Source organism: Physeter macrocephalus, chromosome 15 (assembly GCF_002837175.3).
Source record: "Physeter macrocephalus isolate SW-GA chromosome 15, ASM283717v5, whole genome shotgun sequence".
Classification (NCBI taxonomy): domain Eukaryota; kingdom Metazoa; phylum Chordata; class Mammalia; order Artiodactyla; family Physeteridae; genus Physeter; species Physeter macrocephalus.
The window spans coordinates 35821357-35836958 of NC_041228.1; the positions used below are offsets into that span (position 1 = coordinate 35821357).

The 15602-nt window shown below is 40.3% G+C and overlaps 1 protein-coding gene across 1 annotated transcript in view; it reads left to right on the forward strand.

Annotated features, from left to right (window-relative positions):
• SNX31 (sorting nexin 31) overlaps positions 1–11358 on the forward strand; it is a 63363-nt gene extending 52005 nt beyond the window's left edge. The window contains exons 11-14 of the mRNA XM_007104855.1: positions 83–196; positions 3128–3205; positions 8715–8771; positions 11266–11358. Of these exons, the coding sequence (XP_007104917.1) occupies positions 83–196; positions 3128–3205; positions 8715–8771; positions 11266–11358 (342 nt within the window). The remainder of the gene's footprint in view (positions 1–82; positions 197–3127; positions 3206–8714; positions 8772–11265) is intronic.
• The last annotated feature ends 4244 nt before the right edge of the window (positions 11359–15602 follow it).

Here is a 15602-nt window from a genome sequence, read left to right on the forward strand (position 1 = left end):
TCACTTGTTTTGATATTTTGCCCAGCACATAATAGCCACTTACATTCCTACTGAATATCAAATAATATCTTCTCCTTTGTAGGGGACTCTGCTGGATACAGATGGGCCCCAGCAAACTCTCAACCAGAACTTAGAGTTCAGATTTCAATATAGTGAGGATAGTCACTGGCAGTGGTTTGTTATTTACACCAAACAGGTAAGTTCTTAGGACAGAGCAGGAAAACCTTCTGTGCTAAAATGCTCTCTTGCAGTCTGGGGTGGACAAAGCACATTACCCTAACCCAACTGGAGCAGAGTACTAGAGTATGCTACACATGCTCTTTTGAGCCTGTGATGTCATTTATTTTGTTTGGTTTCATTTTATTTTATTTTACTAGTCACCAAAGCTTTCATATCAGCTAGAAATGAATTTAGTTACCAAGTAACAGAAGACTCAACTAACAGTGACTTAGACCATGGGTCAGTAAACTTTTTCTCAAAGAACAAGTTGGTAAATATTTTAGGTTTTGAGGTTCATATGGCCTCTGTTGCAACTACTCAACTCTATTGTAGCACAAAAGCAGCCACAGACAATACATGAACGAATGGGTGTTTCAATAAAACTTTATTTATAAAAAGAGGTGGGGTGACTAGATTTGTTTGCCAACCCCTGGCTTAGACAATACAGACATTTGTCATCTCATTTAATAAGAATACTGGAGGCAAATGATTGGCATCTCTATAATTCTTTTGGCATTTTCCAAGTAGATAAAAGCTATCCCTTTTATCTGGAAAGCAAAAGCCTCACCCCAGAAGCCCCCCAGTAGACTTTCCATTTTGTCTCATTGGCTGGAACTGGGTCACATGAGCACTCCTAGCTGCAAGGGAGTCTGGGAATCAAGCATTTAGCATAGAGGAGCTGGATTCATGATCAGTTTAGAATAAGCATCACTGCCTAGAGCTGGGTACTTCCAAAATCAGTGTTCTGTTACGAGGGAAGAAGGAACAATGGGTGTTGGGTAGCAATAATTAAATTTGAAGTAAATTTGAAATAATTGAAATTAAAAACCATTAAAAAATCTAATTTTCTAAATGCCAAATCCAATTGAAAATTCTTTTTACCGAGATAAACTATTTCAATTTGGAGTCAAAACTACAAAAGTTCTAAAATGAAACCAAAATATCAAAGTAATCTTTGCATCAACATTATATTCAACTGGAGTCCCTGGTGATCATACTCACTTCTGTGTTCCATGGAGCATTCTGGTCTCAGGCACAAAGCTCCCTTTCAACTCCCTACTGGTACAGTGGTGATCAGGAGATAATAGATATCAACGTCCTGTGAAAAACACAAAGTACTAAACCAACATCCTAGGTTAAAGAAATGTCTCCCCAGGTTCACCTTGAATAGCAAACATTCTTAGGGAAATGATAGGATGGTTTGCTGAGGCAAGATCTGCAGTCACTTGGAGAGACACAGAGAGATTTTGGCAGTGAAACCACGCCCTTCCGCTAGAATGTTATGTGCAGTAGTTAAATTTTATTATGGTCTTTTAATCTAGTCCGAGGCAAATGAGTTTAAGCCACTATAGAGAGGTGCAATAAACATTCTTTTAAAGGACTCCTGGTAAGGTCTTATTTCCTTTGGAGTGTGGGTTTTTTGCTATGCACCCAAGGGCTACTTCTGCAAAAGACAGAAACGTGGCTTGTGTGCCTTGCAAATACAAAAGAGGGCTCGGGCCCAAATCGTTCCTGAGCCCTTTAAACGGAAGCTCAGTCCCTTCATATTTAATAAACCTTACCTGGCTTATAGCAGAATCCTAACCTACATATCTCTGTAACTTTGTATAGGAGTATGGAATCAGTCCCCACCTTGTGAGACACCACTAAACACCCTTCCTAGCTGCATCAGCTCAGAGTTTGTTGTTTAACTATTTCGTACCCTGGTTTTGTGTAGGTTACGTATATGCACAGATAAACAGGGTTAGTTTTCAGCTAAAACAGGAAGGCAGATTTTGTTTCTGTGTATAAACCCCACATCTGTGACTCTTTTTCTTGTTGGTGGCAGCCCTTTCTTTTCCCTTCCCTCCTTTCTCTCCCCTTGAATAAAATACAACCCATCATGCTCTACAGTCCTGCAAAACTTTGGAATCCTCCCTCTGTGTAGCCCAGTCGCCCTCTAATTCTGCTTTCTATGTCCTGTCCTCCAAGCGTTTTGTATATTGGCTACCACCCCCAGCTGAGTTTTTTCTCCCTCTCCCCCCTCCTCCTCTCCATCGTTCCCCCAGTCCCCAGCCACCCTGTTCAGTGCATCCTTGAGCACAGATTTATACTAAAGTTCTGTAGCCTCAAGCTTTGAGCTTCGGCTGTCTCAAACCTCAGTCGGGCTGAATAAGAAAAGAACAAGCCAAGAGCTGAGAGCAGAAAAAAGAGGGGAAAAAAAGGATTTGTGGGAAAGGAGCAAATGGGAAAATCACAGGGAACCTTAGCCCCGGCTTTTGTGCAGCAAGATGGATGACATGTGTTTCTTGGCACTAACAGTGATGAGCCAGCAATAAGCTACAGGTGATGTTGGCGGTGACTGACAGTCTTGACAGTGAATGATTAAAAATACCGGAAAATTTTAAAATGAAGAAAAACAACTAATTTTGTCTTTAGTTCAGTAAAAGCCATAAGGTACTCATACATTCTTTCAAACAGGTTAGTATGTATGCCTAATAATAGGTCTCTCAGTCATTATGCATACAGTTAAATATAAAATTGACCATCATCAGTTGATTTGATTGCAATTATGAGCAGTTTTTATTATTTGTTGCTCACAAGACATGAGCTGTTTACAAAGTAATGGAAAAAAAATGGGATGTAAGGGGGGAGTTTGGAAAGGGAAAAAGATTAATAATGAGATCCTGGTCATTTTTAATCTACCTTTTAAAAAATCACTGCAAATATATCCATGTAATTGAGAAAATTTATGGTTATTTTCTAATTATATCTTATGCAAATTAATGAAAGTTAAAGAAGAACTCTAAATTCTTAAAAGCATACTGTTGTAGGGCAGAGCACAAAATCTGCTGTGCTGTATGAAGAGGGAAGGAAGAGAATGAGGGTCTCTTCAATTGAGAGAGTTCTTTATTTCTGGGTTTCTTAGGCTTTTTTGCTGAGTAGCTGCTTGAAAAAGATGATCTCAGAAAAGATGGTAAAGCAAGCTGCAGAGAATCCAGAAATGGTAAGTGCTCTTATCTGTGTATATGTTTCACTTTATTTCCACCATCAGCTGACACTAAACTACACTGATGAATTCCCTGGGCCAGCAAGTCTGGTCCTCAAGGGAAGAGCCCACCTGCCCAGAAGTGAGCTTCTCTGCCTTCTGGGAGCTCAGTCTTCAGAATGCAAGCCATTTTTTCCAAGGAGAAGTCGTCCTTGGATTGCTGAGAACTCCCTAATCCTCTACTCTGTATCCTTGTATTTCTGCCTTCCCCCAAACGGAAGACTCCAGATTTACCACAAAAGCAACATCATAAAGACAGGACCTTAAGAGTTCTTTAACACAGCAGCGATGAGCTTACATAAGCTCTGCAGTTTTATCTCTAGAAAGAACTCACAGCCTCTTAATACTTCCACTGTGCCAAATTAAAATGCCTTTAGCAGTTTGGAGAAGCCATTGAGTAAAAGAAGCTCTCAAGGCTATAATTTTTCCTCAGTGTAAAATTTACTTTGTTTTTCTAGTCTTCATCTCTTCAATAAAGGCCTAATTAATTACTTGGGCTTCCCTGGTGGCGCGGAGCCCGCTTGCCGATGCGGGGGACACGGGTTCGTGCCCCGGTCGGGGAGAATCCCACATGCCGTGGAGCGGCTGGGCCCGTGAGCCATGGCCGCTGGGCCTGCGCGTCCGGAGCCTGTGCTCCGCAGCGGGAGAGGCCGCAACGGTGAGAGGCCCGCGTACCGCAAAAAAAACCACCAAAAAAAAAAAGAAAAAAGGCCTAATTACTCACTGAAAGCGTTGGTGCTATAAAGAGAGTTCCTGAGATTTTAAACTTTCTACTTGCCTTGTCACCATCATTAAAAAGTTTGTCCCAAATAAGATAGTACAGTTTGGTTTTAAATTAAAAATGATTACAAATACTAATGCTTGGTTGACATTTATAAACATAATTCTCTTGCAGAATAGTACACTGGTCTTTAAAAATACAACAGAAAATATTTGAAAACTTTCCCTAATGTTTTCATTTAATTTTAGTGTTTTATAAAAGGGTGGATAATACCATTAGTTTAACATTGATCTTTACTTAGCAGCTTTTTTCTAAGAAAAAACTTACATTTTATACTTATTTCTCTTTCTTCTAGAACTGAAAATATTTTCCCAGGGAAGATAAAATTCACTGCCCCTTGGTGTTCGAACACTTCAAAATGTACTAGAAAGTAGCAAATCAAAGCAATGAAAGAATCAAGGATGCTTTTTTTTTTAAAATTAAGAACGGGTCTTTTTTTTTTTTCTTTTTTTGGCTGTGTTGGGTCTTCATTGCTGCGCATGGGCTTTCTCTAGTTGCGGCTAGTGGGGGCTACTCTTCATTGTGGTGCGCGGGCTTCTCGTTGTGGTGGCTTGTTGCAGAGCACAGGCTGTAGACACGCGAGCTTCAGTAGTTGCAGCACACTGGCTCAGTAGTTGCAGCACACAGGCCCTAGAGTGCACAGGCTTCAGTAGTTGTGGTGCGCAGGCTCAGTAGGTGTGGCTTGTGGGCTCTAGAGCACAGGCTCAGTAGTTGTGGCACACAGGCTTATTTGCTCCACGGTGTGTGCGATCTTCCTGGACCAGGGATTGAACCTGTGTCCCCTGCATTGGCAGGCGGATTCTTAACCACTGTGCCATGAGAGAAGTCCCAAGGATGCTCTTTTTAAAAGAGTAATAAAATCTAACCTCCTAGGCAGGATGGACCCTCTTAGGCTCCAATTTACATATTTACATATATATATGACAAATATGTATAAACATAAATGTATCATGTCATTATACATATGTATGTGTATATATATATGTAGGGAGAGAGAGAGACAGATACAGAGAGACAGAGAGAAAAGTAATTAAAGTAGCCCCATTAAAAGGGAGAAGTACTCTCAAATGTGGTTCAGTAAAGTGTAAGCTATTTGATGCAGGAAATACTTGTACAGTGAATAGCAAAAGAGTTTGCTCTATAATAGGAGAAGGTAGTAGTCTATTTAAAGTTTTAAAGAAAAACAAGCATGCTACCACATTCCTTAGATTTGCACACAAATTAAAATCTATAGTTATCCCAGTGGCTGACAGCAAAATCAGCATGATAGTCGATAAAACTTGTACTGCTTTATCCAAATACTCAAGTTTTATTTCCATGAACTCTTTATTGCTTCCCTTATTTTGGTTCTTAGAAAGAAAAGTTAAGACCCTTCCTCTTGAAAACTGGATGTTGTAGGAATAGTCCACATTTCACTCTGGAATTTCATCTACAAACCCCTGGGTAGAATGGGACCGTGGAAGGGAAATAGAACAGACAGATCAGCTGTTTGAACTTCGACTAAGTTCTAGACCTCCTCACAAAGCACAATTGATGAGAACAAGTCATTTTATGGAGCTTAAAGTAGCCATATAAATGTTTGACTGTGACATTCACTCATTTTCTAGGTAAACACATAACATCTGAACTGACACCTATCGCTTATAGAAGGCTTGTATGGGGCTTCCCTGGTGGCACAGTGGTTGAGGGTCCGCCTGCCGATGCAGGGGACGCGGGTTCGTGCCCCGGTCCGGGAAGATCCCACATGCCGCAGAGCGGCTGGGCCCGTGGGCCATGGCCGCTGGGCCTGTGCGTCCGGAGCCTGTGCTCCGCAACGGGAAAGGCCTCAACAGTGAGAGGCCCGCCTAGCACAAAAAAAAAAAAAAGAAAGAAGGCTTGTATGGAATAAGATACAGAGGTCTCTAATATGCAAGGCAGAATAAATTCTAAGATTTTGATAATTGTGAAGAATCTGGGGAAGGAAAGAGAAATTAAGAAAACTGTAACCAAATGAGCCCCAGAAATAAAGCAGATGGTCCCTAGGGAGATTAAATAGTACTGTTTTATCCTGGTAAGAAGGAAGGAGTGAAAAGAAATTTAGTGCTAACAAAGTTAATTAGCTTAGTTAGCTTTAAGCAATGCTTTCAAAGGTAAGACTTGAATCATTTATAAAGAGATCATTAAAATTTGAAGTCAAACAAATGCACTAAAGAAAAATGTAAACACGCAACAAAAACCATGTTAAATTCTTCAGACAGTATTCATTGAAAACCAGAAAGGGAAAAAGAAGTGTAACATTCTTCTTAGAGCTATGCTCCTACACAGAAACCTAAATTGTTTTTTTTAATATTTGCTACTTGTAACTAGAACAGAATTAAAGGATTATTTTATTTGAAAATAAAGTCTATTAGTTAGGAGTAGATTTGGCTTCCTGTAACAAAAAACAAAACAAGACAAAATAAGTGTCTTGGACAAAATAAAAGTTTGTTTCTCTCTCATCTAAAAGAAGCCAAGAAGTAGGCAGTCTGGGGCTGGGATGGTGACTCCATGATGTCACCAGAGACCTTTCTGCTCTACCATCTTCAGTGGGTCTGAATCTCTAAATTGGTTTTCCGAAAAATGGCAAAGAACAGGTAGCATTCTGATTCCAGCTTCCCTCATACCTCCCAACCCCTCCCCAACTACCATTGCCATAAATATTTCTCTCTCCACTCCTCTTTCATTTGGGGCAAGATCAGACTATGTAAAAGGCCACTCGGTTCAGAGATGGGTGCTTTGAAGTGTGCTTCTGCTATGTGATGAGAAGGGGAAACACCAAGGGCAGTGCTATCTGATGTCCCAAGAATGGTAGCCTTTACATAGCTGGTCCAGTTCAGAAAACAGAAAATGTACTGACATTACAGTCCTCACAAGAATGGTCTGAGCACAGCAGGAGGACAAAGTTTTAGAGAGCTGGGGGAAGTTACTGTGCAGGAATGAAGGTTACATTATTAACAGAAATTCTGTTGATGAAAGAGAGTGCAGGAATACTGCATTATGAAAAAAGGATTACCTTTTTCCCCCAACTTTATTACCCCAGCATATAAAATATATATAGCCTATTGAAATAAGTCAAGGAAACTGATTATATCAGAAATTGCTTAACATTTGTAGTGGGTTCTATTGTATTTCATTTCTACATGGCGAGGGGGAAGGGAAGGAGACTAGGAGAGAGAAAAATTACGAGAGGTTTCTCCCAACTTCTGTATTTCGTCGCACAAGACTACTTACAAACTATAATGTAAGATCGTAAAATAATAATAATGAAACACATAAGATATCAGAACATTAATTCCTCATTTACCAAGACCTAATTTTTTTTAACTATTGAGATAGGCTTCAACTATATAACTATCTCTGTTGAGAATATTAACCTAAAGGAAGTCCTACGTATCACCTTCAAAGCAATGTATTTTATGGCAAAATTAAGTTAAAAGATAATGCTCTTTTGCAGTGTCATGTTATTTATCCCACTTATTTTTAATGTCCTACTCTATAGTCTCATGAATAATAAGCAATAATAAACAACTTAGTCAATTCACCCCCTCATTCTATCATTTACCAATGCCTATGTTTACCATACAGTGGCTAGAAACTGAGAATCCAGTGTTAAGAAGTTTATTTGTTGAAGGAGAAAGGCAATTAGTACAGAAACATTCAGGATTATAGAGTGATAAGTTGAGATACGCACATAGTGCATGACTGTTTAATAGCAGTTCTTTTCTTTTTCTATAAGGAGAGTCTAAGAGCACTTTCCCCTAAACCCTGGCGAGGAGACTGACTTTTGTGTGCTGTGACCTTGCCCTCTGACCTCCAGCCTCTGACCGGTGTCACCCAGGGGGAAACCCAGTGAGGTTGGAGAGTGGGAGAAAATGCAGACTGGGGTATTTATTTCTCCAACTCTGTCCCAGCTGGGTCTCTGGGGTTGGCCCGGCCCTCTATTGAGGGCCACAGCTCCTGTAGGTGACCTCTCCTCCCTGCTGCTACGGCCACTCTGGTTCCAGTACCAGCTGCTGCCCTTGCCCCTTCAGGCCTAGAAGCGGTAAGGATTACTCCCACCCTCCCTAGCCCCTCACTGCTAGCCTCTGAGGGCTCCCACACCCCGTCACTGATTCACTTGAATCCTCCCTGCACCTCCATTAGGCAGTTCCTTTTAGAAACTCCCCTCAGTTACCCCAGGAGTGGGCCATCTGTTTTCTGCTGGGTCCCTGACCGTTATCTTAAGTTTACCTTATGTGCATGAGATATATTCAAGTATTTTAAACTTTGGTTTGATTCTTCCCTTGATTAATGATGCCTTTTGATTAATCAAAGCCCCATCTGGCTTTGGTTCAGCATATGGATTGGAGCTCTGTGGATTATTTCTGGATTTAGGAGTTCATTTCGTGTGAAGTCCTTTTAAAAGCTGTGTTAAATCACAAAATCCACAGGCAGCCACCAATGTAAAACATTAAGCTTCACTTCACTTTTGGGGACTCAATTTCTGTAACGCTGAGATACTTGCAAACGAAGGGGGCCTGCGCAGATGATGAGCAGGTGTCCTGCTGACTGGCAGCCTTCGGGACCATTAAGAGGATTATTGTGGAAGGAGAAATGTGCTGGTTAAATAGATTATTTGTGTGCTCACTTCTCCGGCTGTGCTGACTGACATTTCACTAATCTATTTAGCAGATTGAAGTTCCAGAACAAGGCAAAAGTAAAAAACACCACAGTCAACAAAGCCAGGTCTGTGAGTAAAATTATGTAATGGATATATTATAATTCTGATAAATCTGCCCGTTTTTCCCCTTTAAGTAACCAGTCATTCTACTTTTAAGGTTAAGCCAGAATTGTCTTTCACAGAAGCTCCTCCATATAGGCTGGTCCCATTGGACAACCATCATAGAAATAGTGTTTTTTACCGTGGCACCCAGTTGGGCGAGGAGAAATACTTTCCTGTATTTATATATAGAAAACTTCCAAGAAGCATACAAAACTCTTTAGTAATTTTCTTCTACACTCCATACATTTTTTAAAAATCCTCTTTCTAGTTTGTATATTTTAGTTTCATCGATTTTCTGCGGTGAACTCTGTATAAAAGAACTTTTAAGTTTATAAACTACTTTTTCAAGCATTTAGGTCTGCTGTGCAGATAACAATAATAATAAGTATCATAATAGAAAGCATTAATAGACACTCATTGCCAGGCAGTGTTCGAAGCACTTTTCTGTGGATTAATGCATTTATCCTTACCATGATCCTGTAAATCAGTTGAGGAAATTGGGGCACAGAGAGTTAGGTGACTTGCTCCAGGTTGTACAGTTATCAATGGTAGGAGGAAGCAGGCAGTCTGATTCCAGAGCCGTGCCCTTAACCTAACTCTTCCTTTCAAGGTTCAAATCCTAGTGTGGGTGAACAAAATAAAGGTAGCCTCTAAGTAGCATTTGAATGGGATTTATTATTGGTCCAGCTCCTGTCACAGAGTCTGCTGTGTATATAAAGATAGTATATAAGTACAGTATTTATAAATATATAAGGTCCTTCCTTGAGTGAATGAGCTCAGAGAAAAATTTCAAAAACAGATTAAATGCAGAGCTGTCTCACCTACCTAATAACAGCATTTCTGGCTGCTTACATCAGAGACAGGAGGTGAGAACTCCACCGATTACCGGCTGTGTGTCTTCAGGCAGATCAAAAAACTAAATGTGTATAAGGACTCTTGGGGTGCTTACTGAAATGCAAATTCCTGGGCCTCACCCCAAAAGATGGATTCAGTAAATCAGCATTTGTAGCAAGAACTCCAAGGGGAAACACTGCACCAAGCTTCAGCTTCTTTATCTGTAATCCATTTCGGCAGCAGAGTGATGGCATAGAGCTGTGGTTCTCAACCTTGGCTGCATATTGTTATCACCTGGAGAGCTCGAAAAACTAATGATGGCTGGGCCACACCCTCAAAGATTCTGATTTAACTGATCTGAGGGGCCTGGCAGCAGAATTTTTTAAAGCTCCCCATGTGGTCTAAAGTACGGCCAGGATTGGAACTATTATCCTAAAACAGTGGTTCTCAGAGTGGGGTCCCTAGACCGGAAGGGTCAGCATCCCTTGGGAACTTACTAGAAATTCAAATTCTCAGGCCCCCAACTTACTGGATCAGAAACTCTGGGGTTGGGGGCCAGCAATCAGTATTTAGCAAGCCCTCCAGTTGAGTCTGATGCCTGTTTGAGTTTGAGAGCCACTGTCCTAGAACAACAGACAACACAATAGTCAGCATGGGTGAGCAGCAATGCTAAAGCAGGCAAACCTCCCTCATGCTCTGAGCAGGGCCAGCATGTCGGAAGGGGGCCTGGTGTCCAATTATATTGAATTCCAACTTATTTTAACCAACCTTTCTAGAGAGCTTATCCTGAGCTAGGCACTGTTATAATTGCTTTCCACATATAACTCATTTAATCTTCACAGCAACCCAAGTATTATTATTATTATCCTTGGTTTGTAGCCAAGGGAACTGAAAACACAGAAAGGTTAAGTAACTTGCCCAAGGTCACACAGCTGGTAAATGACGGAGTTAGTATCCGTACCCAAGCAGTCTTTATTTGTTATTTAACAAATAAAGTTTGTTTGTTCCTTTAACCACTCTGCCATGGGGCCTCTCTATCAAGACAAATCTCTCAGAGAAAAAAAAATTTTAGCTGCTCTGCCTGGTGAGCTGCCACACATTTATTTCACCAGGGCCAAAGCCCACTCTCCATGGCCCTGTCTTAGAGATTTTATAAACACTGAAAGCCACTGTTCACTTACTGAAGGTTTGCAGCAATCATAACTTCTTAAAATATTTTAAAATAACTATAATACTTTTTAAAACTTTGCGTGGGATGTGCACTAAAGGTTTTGGGTGAAGTTAACAATTGAAAGTCACATGTCTTTAAGAGAGGGGAAAAAGACAAGAGAGGCAGAGTTCAAGTGTTACCTGGAGAGATCCCAGTGCCTGGAAAGGTGCTCTGGACATGCGTACCTCTCCATATGGGTAGGAAGCACTCCCAGCACTAACAGATGTATACCTACCTCGGAAATAAAGCTTCTACACAATAAAACCATTTAAAACAACCAGTGCTTAACAGATACAAACTTTTAGTTGCCTTTTTAATATTATTTTAAACTTTGGCTTTTTAACTATTATTGTTGTTATGGAAATTATTTCCTCTCATATATATTTCTAACCTCTCTGTTTACTTCGTAACAGAAAGACTATTCTAGTTTTCTGCCAAGAAAAAGCAAGATTAAGACAGCTGGAGTTGACTGTGGTTTGGGGACCATAAAGGAAGAAGCTCTTTGAAGAGAAAGTCTAACTTTTTAAAATGTTCTCAAAGGCTGTCTTGACCATGGAGAGCTTGGGGGTTGAAAGTAGGCTTCCTACCACCAGTGGAAGAAATGTGACTCCTTCCCATTTTTTTTCACATTAAGATGGACCATATTCATCAAGACTACTTCAGAACTCTGCTCATCTCAAGATTAAAAGGAAATGCAAAAAGAAGTTATATAGTTTGTTTTTAGTGACTTATATATGACAAATGGCAAATCTGAACCAATTAGTACAAAGCTCATTGGGGTTTTTTTTCCCTAAAATAGATATTTACCTGGCTTCATGAAACCTTTTATATGTTCTGATATTGCATGAATGAAAGGCTTAATATAAAACACTAAAAATGCATTTTGAGTTAAGATCTGAGGACATGACTCATCAGCTGTAGCTCTAAGAAATGGAATCATTGAAAAAGAAATCTGGACTTCACTAATCCATCACCAGAGCAAGGAGTTGATGAAATACCGATTTGTTTCCTTATATAATTCTGAGCCTACCAATATGGATGTACTCAAAGTAACAGGCTGCCCAGTTCTCTGTTTCTCCACTGTTGTAGTTGTATTCTGTTCTTAAAATACTGAATTCAGTTCAATAGTCATGACACTATTTTGAATATTTTTATTTTGGAAACCAATGGGGCCCTGCACTTAATATCAGATACCTTAGCTTTAAAACTATGTATACTTCTTCTCTAGACTTTTTCTTATTCAGTTTCAGTTCATCATTAATTAATAGAATTATAGAATAGAATTATATATAGAACTAAGATTGCAGTAAGGGAGAGGGACAGAGGAATCAATGTAATTAGGTAAAGTGTGATATTATAATGTTCTTTTCTAACTGGGTTGTGTAATTATATAATAAATACGAAATATATTCTAGTGAACATAGAATTTATTGATGAAAATTCTGTGAATCATTTTTTGAAGTGTAGAATCTATTAAAGCCCTATAATATTTATAAAGCAATGTCTCTAGCCATAACTTCTAGCGCCGTAAAGTTTTATATTTATATTTTAGGCTGTAGTGGGACATTTTTGCAAGGGGGAATCAGAAACATCCCAGCTCACCCGTGGTGAGTGCATTAATGGGCTAGGCTGCATTTTCAGATTAAAATAGAAGCTTATCCTCTATTTCACCAGTTTAGGAATAGTCAAAGTCTATTTCTATTTAATAGCAAATGCCTACACCGTATAAGGATCTACTGAAGACCCTAGGAATGCAAAGAGAATTTTTATTTGGGGTGAGAAGATGCATATATTAGATGGAACCATATGTAACTGCTGTTTTGTAGGTCAAAAATAGTTGAATGTTACCCATTTCATATGTTGCAACTTGATACATAATTGTGAGTAATCCAAGACAGCATGGAGTAGGTGTCCAATGTGTAGTGTGGACCTGTGTGTCATAGGCAGTTGGTGGGTGGGGTGAGTCAGGAAGGCCTGAGGGGAAGAGGAACGTTGAAGAAAGAGTAGAGACAAGTAGAGGCAGAGATGGGGGCACACATGTAAAAGGAAAGCATAGACACTGATGGGAGAGTGAGTACAGCGTTTAGGGAAGGATAAGCAACTGTGCTAGCAAAGTTTGAGATTAAGGGAGTGATTAGGAGGTAAGAGGAAAGAGAGATCAGTATATATGCGTACACGACTGCAGCATCCCTATAATATAATAGTGCGATTTATCCCCATTTGAAGATGGCAAAAATTGAAACATTGAATTTAATAGTTTTTTTCCAAGACATTGAGATGATCATCAATATCAGAATAATACAAGTGAAGAAAAATACAAGTGATGAAGTACATTCCACAGTATACAACATGAAGAATAAAGGAACTGAGATAGCAGAAAATAAAATTCCTCAGCAGCTATGCAAGAGAAGAAGGGGCTGTTAGCCCCTTTGGGGGTTACTGGGCCTATCTTTCTCTAGACGGCGTTGGGAGTATGAATCACTTGTGGATCAAAGCACTTCATCGTTGAGTAAAAAGCCTAAGCTCCACCTGTCAGAGTGTCCTGCCCTGCTGCAGCCTCCGTGAGAAGATGGAGAGTGAGACCCCGTCTCTGCTGGGGGTGATGCCTTCACTCTTCAGGTGGTGTTGCTGGGTCGGGACCTTCCCAACAGCACAGCCATCCAGCAAGGGAGAAGACGTCATGCAGGGCATGAGTTATAAAGGTAGGCAACTGTTGAATTCCTTCAAGTAACTCATAAGGGGTGCGACGTGGCTTTGCAAATTAGCATATGGTTTAATCTATAGATTCACTCCTCACGGTCCCCAATCAGCCAGATTTTCTCCTGCTACATCTACATTCACCAACATCACTTCTCTCCACGCGTAGACCTACGTATTTGTTTCTACTGAGGTTTAAACTCCTAAAATAACTGTCATAAGCACTCTGCCCGCGGGCAAACACACTTGGGTTTCAAACTTTCACAAAAATAATTATGAGAAAAAAAGGACAGAGCTGATTAAACTGTAGTTAGGCCCGGAGGTCCGAGCCCCTCGGCGTCCCACAGAGGGAAGCAGGCGCGGGCTTTGTCTGAAGAGCTGACGTGCTTGCCAAAGCCACCAGTATGTGGTGAGCTTACGGCTTGCATACGTCCCCATGTGGACAATCGGGAAGCAAATTTTATGTGAAATATGTAAACTAGAAAGTACCTTACGTTCCCCCTCGGAGTGATTTTAAGAAGAGCTAAGGGATCTTAATTTGCAGAAAACCAAATAGGTTACAAGCCTCAGTGGGAAAATAATGGCCAAAATGACCCTAAAATACAGAACGAAAGAGAACTTCACATGGAGGCAGCTACTTCTCCAGATGCTTTCTGGTCATCCCTCCTGCACTGTGTGGACAGTGGTCCACCAGGCAGGCTCAAGGAGGGGCCCATGTGGACTCAGGGAGGAGATGGGGTAGAAAGCGATTCTCTCCTTCATGAGGAAGCTCTCAATCCTGCCATCAGTGATCCCAGAAAAAAAAGTCCAGAAAAAGTTAGGTACATTTTGCTGGCTCATAACCCCCCAAAATAAGATGTGCTGAGTTAACTTAGAAAAAGTATGGCAAACTAATAATCCCTTATAAGATGGCTTTTCAGTCTTCTAATTGTACTTTCCCCCCACTTTATTGAGCTATAATTGTACTTATTAGTTGCTTTATAATAGCTATTTGTTAGTATTCTTAATAAGCAAATCATTTGTATAACAATTTTCCAAATAAGAAAAATTAGATAAGAGCTATAGAAAAAATACATAGTGGGCTTGGGTCTTTGGTGTAGCCCCAGCCCATGTACATTTTGTAGGGTAGTCTTTAGCTAACCATATGGACTTTGCTTGTATAATATTTTAGAAGAGGTTAGACATTCAGTTGATTTAAAGGCACTGACCCTAGTGGTTTTGCACTGCTCTTGCACCAAATGTGGTTTCTCTCCTGGAAATGTGGGAACACAGAGTTGGCTGTACTTCCTAATGGGTTTCCCATCTGTCCACATGAGCACATATTTGATGGGGTCTGTGGTACAGCAGTTGCCTGGGGTGGAAGCGCTCGGAGCAGCAGCCTGAAAAGTCTGAGTTGGCTTTGCTGTGCACATGCATGCTCTTATTCTCACTAGAAACTGGTCCCTGTGGAATTTCTGAGGAGCTCCAATCCTTTGGAATGGAGTCTAGTGAGCAGAGGAAGAGATGATGTAAACCTACTACTTCGGGGTCCCAATCAAGGGAAGGTCAGAACAAAAATGATGAGTAAGACAAGTGAAATGGCAGTTATTACACATATATGTTGCAAAAATCAACAACATGGAGACGAGTTTTATTCAAAAATCAATTAATCGTAGAGTCGATTCCCAGATTTTGCTTCACAAGAGCTGGTGAAGCTTCATGCTTTCCAGAAGCACTAGGCCATCAAGTACACATCCTTATGTTCACAGGGAATGCAGTTCCACTCCCATCACTTGTATAGCACCACATTAAGGAAGGAAATAGGAAGATTGTACATCAGAGTTTATTTTCATGTATTGACTGAACACGTACCACAGTGGTTAAACCTAAGATGTTTGCAGGTAACTGAATATATATCCATTATGTATGTAAATATTAGTCTTTTGCAATTAACTGTGGGTTGTTTGTATCACAGAGGTTCTTTTTTCCCCTTTTTCTTACCTCATCTCCTCTTTTTCCTTTTCATTTGTCAAAATTAAAACAGGTGACATGCAGTCTGGGGTTTACAGTGAAG